At 35.8% G+C, this 13,927-nt stretch overlaps 2 protein-coding genes across 2 annotated transcripts in view; one reads left to right on the top strand and one right to left on the bottom strand.

The window, feature by feature from the left end:
* Positions 1 to 6,335: 6,335 nt before the first annotated feature.
* Positions 6,336 to 7,220, top strand: LOC111792529 (auxin-responsive protein SAUR50-like). The gene has a single exon (XM_023674047.1). It carries the CDS (start codon positions 6,390 to 6,392, stop codon positions 6,810 to 6,812), a length of 423 nt encoding a protein of 140 aa, XP_023529815.1. The 5' UTR covers positions 6,336 to 6,389; the 3' UTR covers positions 6,813 to 7,220.
* A 3,989-nt stretch (positions 7,221 to 11,209) lies between these two features.
* LOC111792515 overlaps positions 11,210 to 13,927 on the bottom strand; it is a 3,334-nt gene continuing 616 nt past the window's right edge. The window contains exons 2-4 of the mRNA XM_023674032.1: positions 13,042 to 13,095; positions 11,666 to 11,725; positions 11,210 to 11,580 (exon numbers count right to left, since the gene is read on the bottom strand). Coding sequence (XP_023529800.1) covers positions 11,452 to 11,580; positions 11,666 to 11,725; positions 13,042 to 13,095 — 243 coding nt within the window. The 3' untranslated portion in view covers positions 11,210 to 11,451. The remainder of the gene's footprint in view (positions 11,581 to 11,665; positions 11,726 to 13,041; positions 13,096 to 13,927) is intronic.

Here is a 13,927-nt window from a genome sequence, read left to right as displayed (position 1 = left end):
ACAATAATACAAAGTCTTAACAACAAATAAACCTCTGACATTTCAGTGAAACCAAACATTTTTCATCGCTTTCCAGTCACCTAGGTTCTTGACATGGGAATGTCCTAATTTTTCTGAGTTCTCTGTTTATACTAACAACCAACATAGTTCCTTAGCTGGAACCCTTCCACATTGCTATTAAATGCATTTAAAAGTTTGTTTCACCAAAAGGACGACAAGGGCTTGAGTACCTCTGGTGTGTCCATTCTGATATCAAAAGTGTTATCTGTAGACACAAGTAGGCCATGATGTTACTGCACAAGGTATACAGAATGACCAAATATTTCAAATTCTCATAATGGCTTGGAACACACACCATGTGATAGCTCATGAGCTAATGTCTCTCTAGAATTGAAGTTCATCTCCCTACCTTATCTCTATCTATGATAAACTTAAGCCTCTCATCTATATAAAGCTCTTCTTATATGGACTCACAAACAACAAAGTCTTTCCACATTCCAATTCTCAAAAGAAATTTCCTCATATTTCTTTTTGAAACATATTACAACATGGGTTTCCGTTTACCAAGGATTGTTCATGCCAGACAAAGCCTTCAACGTTCTTCGTCGACAGGAAATCGAGCATCTCCGAAGGCTGTCGATGTTCCAAAGGGGTACTTTACTGTTTATGTTAGTGAGGTACAAAAGAAGCGTTTTGTCATCCCATTAGATTACTTGAATCAACCTTCATTTCAAGATTTGTTGAGCCAAGCAGAAGAAGAATTTGGATATGAACATCCAATGGGTGGCATCACAATTCCTTGCAGCGAAGAAACTTTCCTCAGTCTCATACAGTGTTGAGGAATTGATTTACAAAAGTAGATAGCAGAGGACAATGATTAGAATAGCATACAATGTATAGTCTTAACATTTTTGAATGAGAACTTGATTCTTTGAATTCAATCTGTTGTTTAGTGTTCATACTTCTTTCTAGTCAAGAATTTGTTGGTTGAAAGGTCCCTATGACAAAGGCTACAAAATTTCTAATTAAGAGACTAATTATTGTGATTAACAAAGTATTGAGAATGTCTTACTATGAAGCTAGACTGATATTAGATTATCCGCTCCATACTTAGGATTAGGATTTGGAATCCGGATTCTGATGACCCCGGAATTCTCCTTCGACATGGTTTCTCATTTCTAAGAATGAAGTCTATCCCCACAGACCAACTTAGGTCGTTTCATCATGCTTATTCCTTACTCATATGCTTTCCTAGGAAAATTCTCATGAGGTCACCACTAACAGATATTGTCATCTTTGGGCTATCCCTTTTGGGTTTCCCATTCTTCGTTCTCCCCCCAACAGACGTAGGATCTCACAATAGAATTGCTCCAACTGAAGTACTCTTAATTGGAGTTCTTACGACTGAGCCACCAAAAAGGAAAGTGCACCTTGTTTGTATTGGCAGGGGCTTCAGTTCTTTTAAGTCTTTCTCAAGCATACTATCCTCAAGATCACTTGCATTTGAATGCGGTCTTGGTTCATTTATGTACCTTTTCTTTACTCGGGTATCACACTAATACTCTACCGTAGATTTAAGTGGGATCCATGCAAGGTTGTTCACCAAGCAATGGTAGCTGAGATTGAACACCTTTCAATGAGAACCATGTTATTGATGATAAGTTAGAAAGACAAAGCATGTGCTATCCATAAATGACTCTAAATACACAGCCATGACTTTTCTCTAACTTCATTTGAAAGTGGGATTCCTTTTAGGAAGTCCAGTCTGGAATCAACTCAGTCTCCATTTATCAGCTTGAACATACAGAGAAAATTGAAAATTGAAACATACTTCATTTCTTCACAAATTTATGACTAGATCGGTAACAGCTCAAGCTCGCTGTTAGTAGATATTATCAGCTTTTGTCCGTTTTGACCCGTTATATATCGTCGTTAGCCTCACAGTTTTAAAACGCGTCTACTATGGAGAGGTTTCCACACCCTTATAAGAAATGTCAAGCACTGCTAGTAGATATTGTCCGCTTTGACCCATTACGTATCGTCATCAACCTCACGATTTTAAAATGCATCTACTAGGAAGAGGTGTCTGCTTTGACCCATTACATATCTTCGTCAGCCTCACGATTTTAAAACGCATCTACTAGGGAGAGGTTTCCACACTCTTATAAGGAAGGTTTGATTCTCCTAGTGAGAGGTTTCCACACCCTTATAAGAAATGTTTCATTCTTCACTTCAACTGATGTGGGATCTCACAATCCACCCTCTTTGGGAGCCTAGCGTCCTCGCTAGCACACCACCCAGTGTCTAACTCTGATACCATGTGTAATAGCTCAAACCTACTGCTAGTAAATATTGTCCGCTTTGGCCCGTTATTTATCGCCATCAGCCTCACAGTTTTAAAATGCATCTACTAGTGAGAGGTTTCCACACCCTTATAAAAAAAATGTTTCGTTCTCCTCTCCAACCAACGGGGGATCTCACAGTGTCTCTACCGAATCACAAAAGATTCAATCCTTGAATAACTTTATATTGTACTACAAATGAACGTGGAATAGGTAAGGTAGAACCTTTGGGGCACATGTACTCTATGTTTGGGAAGAATGAGCTTTTGAGGTTTGGGCCTTTGGGGAGATGGATAAGGGAAAAGGGCTTAAAAATAAGATAGAGGGGTTGTTCCGGGTTTTGAATAACAAGACCTTTAGATCTAAAATATCAACCTAAGGAAAGTACGGTCCGGATTACCTGGTAAATCAAATATCTAAAGGCAAGATCTACTTCACAATTTTAAAACGTGTCTGCTGTGATGAGATTTCATACCCTTATAAGGAATGTTTTGTTCCCCTCTCCAACCAACGTGGGAGTAACCTAATACATCATTGAAACACGGTAAATCTAGAAGTCTTAGTTATACTTTTTTTAACTGTATAATTAAAATGTCGATTCACTTCTTATGTTGATATCAAATCCATGAACAAAATTATCGATACGTAGATGAAAATTTAATATCCGAACCAGATTTCGAACAAGAACTTTTGGCATCCCTATCAACAAGGGAAAAATGATGGCTATACTCCAAGAGGTGTTGGGGCCCTCAAAATGTGTAGTCATGCTCAATCCTTCCATTAGTTACGCCACAAATCTTGGTTAACGTATGAATGTGTATTTTGAAGTCAATTTAGGGCTATCACTTTCTTTTTGGGGTGCCTCCCTTGGTAACATGATAGAACATGGGAAGGGAAACACATCTTTGTCTAATCAATCAATCTCCTTTTTAAAACTCGAGTAGATTGACTATGTGAGATCCCACCTTGATTGGAGAGGGCAACGAGTGCTACGCTGGGCTCCGAAGGGGAGTGGATTGTGAGATTCAACGTCAGTTGGAGATGGGAATGAAACATTTTTGTATAAGGGTGTGAAAATCTCTCCCTAGCAGACGCGTTTTAAAAACCGTGAGACTGACGGCAATACGTAACGGGCCGAAGTGGACAATATCTGCTAGTGGGGTGAGGTGGAACAAGGAGTATTATCCCGTCCTTATTCCCATTTGTTGAGCATTGTTTGGAGGGAGTCCCACATGTGCTAATTTAGGGAATTATCATATGGGTTTATAAGTAAAGAATACATTTCCATTGGTACGAGGCTTTTTGGGGAGAGTCGCATCAGAGACATCTTTATCTGAGGAGGAGGCTTCCTCATTCGGCTCCTCATCAATGATGTTAGGATCGGCCGACTCATCCTCGGAATCCGAAAAGAAAACGGAGACAAAACTTCTTGTTTCAAGGACAGAGAGAAAAAGACTAAATAGGATTTGAAGACACTCTCATTCACATCAATTGAAGCAGGCAGGAACGGCGCGAAAGCTACCCTTTGACGAATGCAAGCAAGGTCACTTGCTTACTCTCCGTTAGTGGCAAGGAAGGAGGCATTGGAAATCAGACTAGACCATAAATCAAGAGACATTCGGGAAACGACTAGTCGCTTCTGGCCAAGCTTCTATCAGGCTGACCACTACATAAATAAAGAGATCCATATACCAGTCATGAGCGATAGTGAAGCCGTCAGAGGCGGAAGCTGTAGCTTCTAGGCAAAGCCGACCCACTAATGGAGTGGCAAAGGAGGCATACTATACGTCTACTAGATTAGTAACCGCTGAAAAGCCATGAGAGCTTATGCTCAAAGTGGACAATATCACTCCCTTCTCCATTCCCCGTACAGACGACACCCACCATTTATTCAAATAATTTTGTGCCAGCTAAACCTAATTTAGTTTCCTATGAGGAACTCCTAGAGAGGGAGGTGGGCATTTATGTGAAATAATTAAAAGAAATATGAACAACTGGACGACGTAACCGAGCTCAATGGTTGGGTTACGGATTCTGTTTTAGTTATTCGGGTCACCAACCTAACCAATCCAAACTCTCGAGTTAGTCCAAAAAAAAATCTCTCAACCTAATCCAACCGAACCCGTATACGCTCGTAATCAGCCTATGTAACTAATTTTTTTTTCAATTTAAACGAGAGCGGAAATAGAACACAATACGGGTTGAATTGACATTTATTTCATTAATTTATTTCGTCTTTTTGTCACATTTGCTACAAAAACATTAATATAAAATACTGTTGGTGATAATTTTTGGTGTGAAGTTGTTTTCTTTTAGACAAACCAATGAAAAAGTATATATTAATTTGTTCTATTTTTCTCTAACTATTTATTATAAAGTTTTCATTAAATGTATATTTTAAATAATTTCAGTCATTAATGTCATTCTAAAAATATATGTAATGACAAAATTATAAATAATAATTTCCTTTTATGACGTCAATTTCACACACCCTCCATGCTGTTTTTCTTATTTTTCACATTTAAAATAAATATATTTATTTATTTATTTATTTATTTATTCAAATAATTTTTTTTTCCAATATCTTTTTTTACGGAATAAATTCACAATAATAATAATAATTATTTTATTTGACGTCAGGATTGACTATAATATGTTTTATGTTAGTTGAGCTAAGGAAACGTATAGTTCAGAGAGAGGAATTAAGATTTGGAACGACCTTGAGATTTCGTTGCATATTGGAAACTAATACTGTACTCTAGTGAAGACGTACGTGAACCGTCCATTTGTCAATGCCTATTGAAGGGCTCGTGAAGCTTACTAAGCTGAGGAGACGAAACTCGAGAGTCAAAAGAGAGAGAAAAATTCATCCAACTCGATAGATGAGGCATTTGTAGTCTCTAGCGTTGTTTCCGTTGTTTCCATTGTTACTTTACGTACAAATTCTTTGTGAGACGATGAGGAACTCTATAAATACCAGTGCAATAGAGTTTAAATATTGACTTAAGTATTGTAATGTATAGATCAAAGTGTAACGTCGGTGTGAGTATCTCTCTTAATGTATAGATTATACTTATATATTCTATGTATCCATTTCATTTCAATGCATCGTATGTTCATATCCACACGTTCTTAACGAGCATCATGAGGCAAAAAACGATTACCAGTTGCACTAATACGGATGTCCACAAGGGAATGACGGGGATGAAGAAGCCTTCTCCGTCCCTATCTTTGCCACCTATTTCATTTCTCGTCCCTGCAAAATTCTCAATTTATTTTTATAGGAATCCGGGAGGAAATTTCGGACAAAAAATTTGCAGGGATCAACTTACCTATCGTAAATTTTTACTTCTTTTAAAAAATAGTTATTTTAAAATTTTCATTTTTTAATATAATTTTTATTATAATTTTTTTTAAAAAATCCTAATAAATTTAAACAAAATTATATTTACCCACATCATTTTTATTTTAAATATTACCATTAGAGTTTAAAAAAATAACTAATTAAATTTTTTTTAATAGAGCCAAAAATAAAAATATTTGTGTTGAAAAATATATTTATATTAAGCTAGATGACTAGGAGGTCAGAAATTTTCCATTCCATCACTCATTCCTCGTTTTACTGTTCGGGACGGATAAAATCGAATCTCTAGACACACTTGATGTAGATCTGAGGAGTAGCCCAACAAATACAGGTGAGTTCATAGCTCGGGAACCAAATAAAGAAATCACCGTATAATCCAAGTTGGATACGATCATTAAATTAATAAAGACTATAAATGAAACCGCACTTATTATCTATACAAACAAGATGATGAAGAAAAAAAAACAAAAAACGTTTTTGGATAAATATCCATTTGATTGAAATCAAAGAACCCACAAATTCCAAATTACATTAACACATCAAATCAAACAAACAGGTTCTTCAAGAACAAGCAAAGNAAAAAAAAAAAAAAAAAAAAAAAAAAAAAAAAAAAAACAGAGAGCCACCGAAGGCAGAGGGCCCTGATTTGTCATTTGGAGGCCCAACAATGGCGACTGCACCCTATGGCCATGGCTCCCACCTTCTCTTCTCTCTCAGTACAACATCCGTGCTCTCTCAATAAATACCCAATTTCTTTCCAAATCGGAACCGAAATTTTCCAAATGGCCATTCGAAAACCGGCGATTCACACGGCGGCGCTCAAGCAGATTGTGAAGCGCTGCTCCAGCCTAGGGCGGAAGCAAGAGGCCGCCGCCGCCGCCGCCGCCGCCGAGGCTGGATTTGACGATGTTCCCAAGGGACATTTCGCCGTCTACGTCGGCGAGAATCGGAGCCGATATGTCGTCCCGATTTCGCTCTTGACTCACCCCGATTTTCAATGCCTCCTCCGCCTTGCCGAGGAGGAATTCGGTTTCCACCACCACATGGGCCTCACTATCCCTTGTGAAGAGGTGGTTTTCCGCTCACTCACCGCCGCTCTCAAATGAACCACTTTTTTTTTTTTTCTTCTCTCTTGGAGAAATGATTATATCTACCCAGCAATTTTACACCGTTGGATGCGGAAAATTCTAAATCCAACGGATTGCAACCCATGTGGAGTAATTTTTAGCGGGTTTATTTTATTATTTTTAACCCTTTTAAGGGTTTTTTTTTTTATTTTATTTTAATTGATGAACCTTTTGGATGATGAAAGTCCCACGTCTCCCTAATTTAGGAATGATCATCTGTTTATAAGTAGGGAATATAACTTCATTGGTACGAGTCTTCTCCGGAAGCCCAAACAAAGCCTTATGCTTCATTGGTACTATTGTGGAGAGTCGTGCTCGTTTAATAGAACCAAACTCCAAAATATGTATAAATGGGGTTTGGAATTTGTATAAATATATTTTCGTAGACATGCTTCATATCCAAATTTAATTCTCTATTTTTATTTATTTTTATATAATTTTATAACTAAAACGATGTAAGAGCCGAGAAACAATAAAATATTAAACTATATTTTAAACATTATTCGTTCGGTCAGCTTCAACCGTTCAATATAACTAAAATGTTAAAAAAAAAAAAAAAAAAAAAAACTTTATTTGACACATTTAAATATTTGATCAACAGTCGAACTTTGATGATAAATTATAGTAAATCAATGCAAGGACTTGTGAAACTCAATATAACTCAACTACATTATCATATATTGGTTCTAGCATTTTATTCTATCAACAAAATTTAGGATGGTTCGTAGAGATGTTCATATGACTCGATAATCTAATCAACTCAAACTACTGAATCCAAATCATAAAAATTAGGTTGAATTAGATTTTTGTTTCGATTTGGGTTGGGTTGACCCGACTAACCCGAAAACAAAGTTATAACCTTACCCAACCTTTAAAAAAATTAAGAATATTTAACGTTTTCGTAACGGGGTTAGTGATTCACTGATCGAGTTTTATGAAATTTTAAAAATTAACATAAGATGTACCGTGAATAAGTATAATTTTTTTAAAATAATTAAAAAAAAAACCCGACAACCGAATCTATATTAATTAAAAAATTTAGTTTTTCTATATATATATATATATATATAATAAATTTCAAAATTTGCAATATTATTTGAAGTATAAAATTGGTAGAATGAACTAACTGAAACGACATCTCTTATCTCAATGACATCACAGGAATATTAAATGAATGGAATTGTGNTTTTTCTTTTCTATTGCAATTTCTGGATTATTATATATATGATAATTTTTTCACTTTCCATATATATAGAAATAGAAACAGATAGACTAGAAACGACATCTCTTATCTCAATGACACCACAGGGATATTAAATGAATGGAATTGGGATATGGATGGAATATAATGAAATAGAGCCACTTTGAGGTTCTCTATGAAATGAGGCATGGAACGGAGCCACTACGAAGAAGTTTCGGGAGTTACGAAAGAAACCTTGAGCTCATATGAAGTTTCGGGAGTTACGAAAGAAACCTTGAGCTCATATTGGTCATGGGTTGAGAACGGGAGTTTCATATGATTTTGACGAAAACATCGGTTAAGAGATTGAGTCCTCTAACATGATCAAACGGGAGAATTTGTTTGATCCTTAATTCTGTCCAAAGTTAAAAAAAAAACATAAAAGAAAAAGAAATCTTAAAAGAACTTTAAGACCGATATGTGTTCAAAACCGTTCTAAAACATGTATATAATCTTTTAAAATTAACTTAAAATTTTAAAATTTTTAAACCTAATTTTCATGTCATAAAAATTAATTTTAAATAATTATTGGCGCGTTCCATATAATAATATTCATAATTTATTAAGAATAGAAAATGTATAATACAGTATTCAAGAAAATTGTCGACGCTGATAGTTTTGTCTTACTGTAAGTTGTAAGATTTAAATTCGAAAATTTTAAGGAAATAATCTTAGTGTAGCGGTCTCATTGAATAATTTGTCTTTAACTAATAGATACGTTTAGCATGACGGATAAAATATTTTAAAAAATGAAATAAACATTTTAAAATGGTTCCAGAAAGAAAATTGAAATGAAATGGAGAAATTATAATTTATGATTAATATATATAGAAAATGAATAAAGATGAGACAATGAGAAGGGAGGGCTAGTGTGGGAGAGATGGGTGGGGTGTGTTGTATGGGGGAGAAAGGCAACATTGCATTTTATTCTACATGGAAGAGGAAACCAAAGAAAATGGTAGGGTACCCCTTGTCTCATTTGGTATGTTTTTCGTGTCTCGCTCGGTTCGGGGGAAATTATTCAAGGAGGCCGCTACAAATAGCTTCATATTGTTGGGTTGGGTCGGGTCGGGTTTAAACATGTTTTAGAATTAATTCAATTGCCCGAGTTGTAAATTTTTCAACCCAGATAACATTTATAAAATAATGAACTTCATCTGATCCAATCATAAATTTTTTGAGTTGAGTCGGTTTGAATTGTTTGGATTAATAATAAATTCAAATTAGTTCAACTCAATCCAATCTAATTTTAAAGAAATCTCGAAACCAACTAACGTTTCATCTGTTTGAACCCAATCCAACTCAAATAAGTTCATAATCAGTGGGCTGAGTTGGGTTGATCGAGTTTTTTTTCTGGGTCATTAGGTTTTTTTAACACTCCTGTAAAAATACCTCGAGATTTTGTATGGTCTAAAAATCGCACCAATGACCAAAACTTAAACTAAAATGAGAGTAATTAACGCGTAACTAGCTCTAATCTGAATGTTAGTCAACTAATTAAGAAATATATTATCGAACGTTGTACGTTGAATTACTCGAGCGAAATGGGTATCAAAAGGGACCCTCTAAACAACGTTTAGATGCAAAGGGAGAGGGCCATACAAAAGCTTCAATGGCCAACAGCTCATACAATCCCAAAACTGAGCTGGTTTCAGCCCAATAGGGATTGACCCACCAATTTTAAGTTAGTTTAATATTAACCCTAATTTAAGGATTTTTTAATCGTTTTAGGGTTAGCTCGAGAGACCAAATTGTCGACGTTTAGATGGTAACTAGTGGCTTATTCATTGAGTTTCGATTAGCATTGACTAATTAAAGTTTTTTATTCCCGTAAAGTGGGACTACCAGATCCCACATCAGTAGGAAAGGAGAACAAAACATTCTTTATAAAAGTGTAGAAATTTTTCCTTAATAGACACGTTTTTAAAATTGTGAGACTGATGACAATATGTATTGGGTTAACGCGAACAATATCTACTAGCGATGTGCTCGGGCTATTACAAATGGTATCAGAGCTATGTGCTCGGCTTTTTTTTTTTTTTTTTTTTNTTTTTTTTTTTTTTTTTTTTTTTTTTTTTTTTTTTTTTTTTTTTTTTAAGAATTCCTCCCATGCAATAATTGGAGACGTCTCAATCTCAATCAAGCTAAAGCTTATCTCCAAAATTAAAATCATAATTAGTCCATCAAATAACTCAAAATATTAATTTTAAATAAGGAAGCTTATCTAAAAAAATCAATAATTCAAGCTCTACCTTTAATTAAATAAAATAAATGTTTTTTTCTTCTAATAATATGTTTTTAGAATTTTTATTATTAATAATTGATGATATTTTTTAGTGTCGATGATGACGTTTTGAAGTGATTCTATTGTCGATGTTATTTTCTATCTGAATGCACATTTTGTCGACATAATTGCAATATATTTTCATCACCAAACATCCATGATTTAATATTTTCACGAAACTACGTAATCATTCAAATAGGAAATACCTAATCTAACTCTAAGGCATTATGACGGGAAAGTATCTTACAATCACATTAATCGAATCCTTAAACAAAATCTTAAATTTAGTGATAAAATCTTTGGACGGAACGCAAATTAATATTTTTAATAATATTCCAAGGGCAAAGAAGATTTACCCAATTTGGTACTTACTTTAAAATCAGGTCTCTCAACTCGAGACGTACAATCCTAAAATACAAGAGAGATCAAGACTTTCATCATCCAACACCTTCCCTCGAACAAAGTACGTCTCCCCTTAATCGAGGCTCAACTCCTTTTTCTTTTGGAGTCTTAGTCATTTTTTTACTATACCTTTGAGGAGGCTCGACGCCTTTTCTTTTGAATTCCTTTGTTCGACATTTGAGGATTTACCAATCTATTGACACGACTAAGTCTAATGGCTCTAATACCATGTTTGATGATTTAGGGCATGGCTCTGATACCATATTTGACTAACACAACTCTCCACAATCATATGATATTGTCCACTCTCTGAGCATAAGCTCTCATATTGTTTGGGCTTCCCCAAAATGCCTCGTACCAATACCTATGATCATTCCCTAGCCGACGTCAGACTTTCATCATCCAACATCATGAAAGATAAACCTTATACTTTTATTCAGTTTTTCAAAAGAAAAAAAAAATTAACTTTTTATTTGTCCCATATAAGATTCTTTCCTATGTGAGGCCTTACCTCATTATTGGTTTCAAAGCAAATGGCTCATTTAAATTTTACTTCAAAGAATGTAATCTCCGCAGTCCAACCTTCCATGACATGATCAATGGAGCTCTTAAATAGCCTCCTATTATCCCTATCTCTCTCCATTTTTTTCTCTCTTTCCCTCTCCAACTCTAACAATCACAATCACGAGTACCTAAACAAAAACTTCTTCGTTGTCCTCGAAACTCAGATTTAGCGTTTGTAACTTGAAACCTGCGCTTTGTATGGTTTCGATCAAGCTCGAGGCCACTCCGGTCGATTGTATTGTTATTTGCTTTGTGAGCTAGAACAAGAGGAGAAGAAGAAAAAACGTTTAGGCGAGTTGGTAGAATACGGGTCGGTTGCTAACAACTAATGATCATACAAACCTCAACAGATGCAATGCCCTCAACAACTTGAACCTTTAATGCAGTGGCACCCTCAGTTTGCTACAGAAGAACATGTAAGAATATGCAATTTTAGACTTCAATTTTACATCAAACAATAACTAAACCCGAATTCGAAAAGAAGCTAATACATCATTTGTGCTCTCTTAGCATACTTCAAGATCTTCAAAAGAACTAGAAATTTGTAGTTAACTTAAAACTTCCCTTTCGCTTCAGCACATAATACTAAATTTCAATGCTTTCGATATCTCACCAAAGTAGCGAACACAAAGATATACACGCATAGCATAGCATAGCAATATCTAACTTGATGAGGTGATCGAATTGGCAGAGATATAAGACGAGTCGGGTAAAATACAGTACCAAACGGCTTCAAGGGCTGTGACCATGCTACCAAAGCACCAAATGTAATCCATTAAGAGTGAGTTTGGTACCGTTTTTAGAATGATGGAAAGTGCTTTTAACTAATAAAAGCCATTTCCCAAACTTGTCAAAAAGCAATTTTAAAAATTCTAAGATCACAAATGCTTTGGGAGGAAACACTCAGGTACTTAAAAGTTGATCAACTAAAATGTGAGATGTCACATCGATTGGAGAGAGGAACGAGTGCCAACGAGGAGAACAAAACATTCTTTATAAAGGGTGTGGAAACCTTTCCCGCGTTTTAAAAACCTTGAGGGAAGGGAAAGCCCAAAGAGGACAATATCTCCTAGCGGTGGGCTTGGACCGTTACAAATGGTATCAGAACTAGACACCAGACAATGTACTAGCGAGGAGGCTAAGCCCCGAAGGGGAGTGGACACGAGGCGGTGTGCCAACAAGGACGCTGGGACCCGAAGGGGGTGGATTGGGGGGTCCCACATTAATTGGAGAAGGGAATGAGTGCTAGCGGGGATGCTGGCCCCCAAAGGGGAGTGGATTATGAGATCCCACATCAGTTGAGGAAGGGAATGAATCATTCTTTATAAGAGTGTGAAAACCTCTCCCTAGCAGACGCGTTTTAAAAACCTTGAAGGGAAGCCCGGAAGAGAAAGTCCAAAGAGAACAATATCTGCTAGCGGTAAGCTTGGGCTGTTACAAAGCTCTACTCTCAAAACTGTATCTCAAACTCGCTCCTACAATTATAAGCTTCAACAAATTCGTAGAGATAAAAGAAGAGCAAATCTCATTTCGGAAGTCATCAAAAATTGAGAGCACCATGATCTTATTTCGGTCTAATCGAAGTTGTAGACTCATCAACAGAAAGCAGCTCATCCATTGTAAAAAAAAGAAAAGAAAAAACTACGTTTCAAAGCCATTCGACTAACAAAAACCAAGCAACAAGACATAGAAGGTGTTAGGATGATAAGACAATGTACCTCCAACGCCTCAGTTACAGAAGGAATAGCTGATTCATTTAGAGTCCCCTCTGCCTTCAGAAACGAAAGTTAACCATTAGAGAAGCCTCAAGCAATTCAAAGTTTTAATGCTGCAAATCCTAGAATGGGCACAGTTCATAAACAACTTAAATCTTTAAGAATTAGGGGAAAATTCAATTTTTGCCATTAAGTGAACAAGTCCTTGAACTTTTTGAACCCTATACTTGAAATAATTAGCTAAGTTTCCAAATTTTAAAAAAGATATGCAACTATCCATACTCATTCTTGTAGATGGATTAGACTGCTTTTCAAGTATTGGTTATTCTAATCTTGTTGGATGCTTTAAATCAGGAAGATTGGACATTTTGTTGCTAAGCTTGGTTAGGACACGATCCTTCGTAATGGTATGATATTGTCCACTTTGAGCATAAAGTCTCGTGAGTTTACTTTTGGTTTCCCCAAAAGGCCTCATACCTGGAGATGTATTCTTTACTTATAAACTCATAATCAACCTCTTAATTAACCGATGTGGGACTCCTTTTCCAACAATCCTCAACAAGCTTGTGCACTAGGTTAGAGTGTTTTCGTGATTATGATGAGCATTTCTTTGATATGATTGTGAGTGTTTTGATAGTTAACTTTTGGATGATTTATTGGTTGGTTCGTGGACGATTTCCAAATTTACTTTTGAAGATGAACACATAGTGAAGATCATAATTTAACTTGAAAATTAATCTGACTACTTAGGTACAGGGCCACTCAATTTTCCTTCGAACTAAGCAGCTAAAAGTTTAAAGCAAATGACAATTCTCGTTCCACCAAATCAACATGCGCTCGCAATCTTCAGCAAAACACGCAGATACACACACACACACACACACACACA

This window comes from Cucurbita pepo, chromosome LG04 (assembly GCF_002806865.2).
Source record: "Cucurbita pepo subsp. pepo cultivar mu-cu-16 chromosome LG04, ASM280686v2, whole genome shotgun sequence".
Taxonomy (NCBI): Eukaryota; Viridiplantae; Streptophyta; class Magnoliopsida; order Cucurbitales; family Cucurbitaceae; genus Cucurbita; species Cucurbita pepo.
Note: the sequence above shows the minus strand (reverse complement) of the source record. Positions and strands in the feature narration are given on the sequence as shown.

Excerpts from the sequence above, each read along its gene's own strand:
- LOC111792529 (XM_023674047.1), top strand. The coding sequence starts at position 6,390 with ATGGCCATGGCTCCCACCTTCTCTTCTCTCTCAGTACAACATCCGTGC.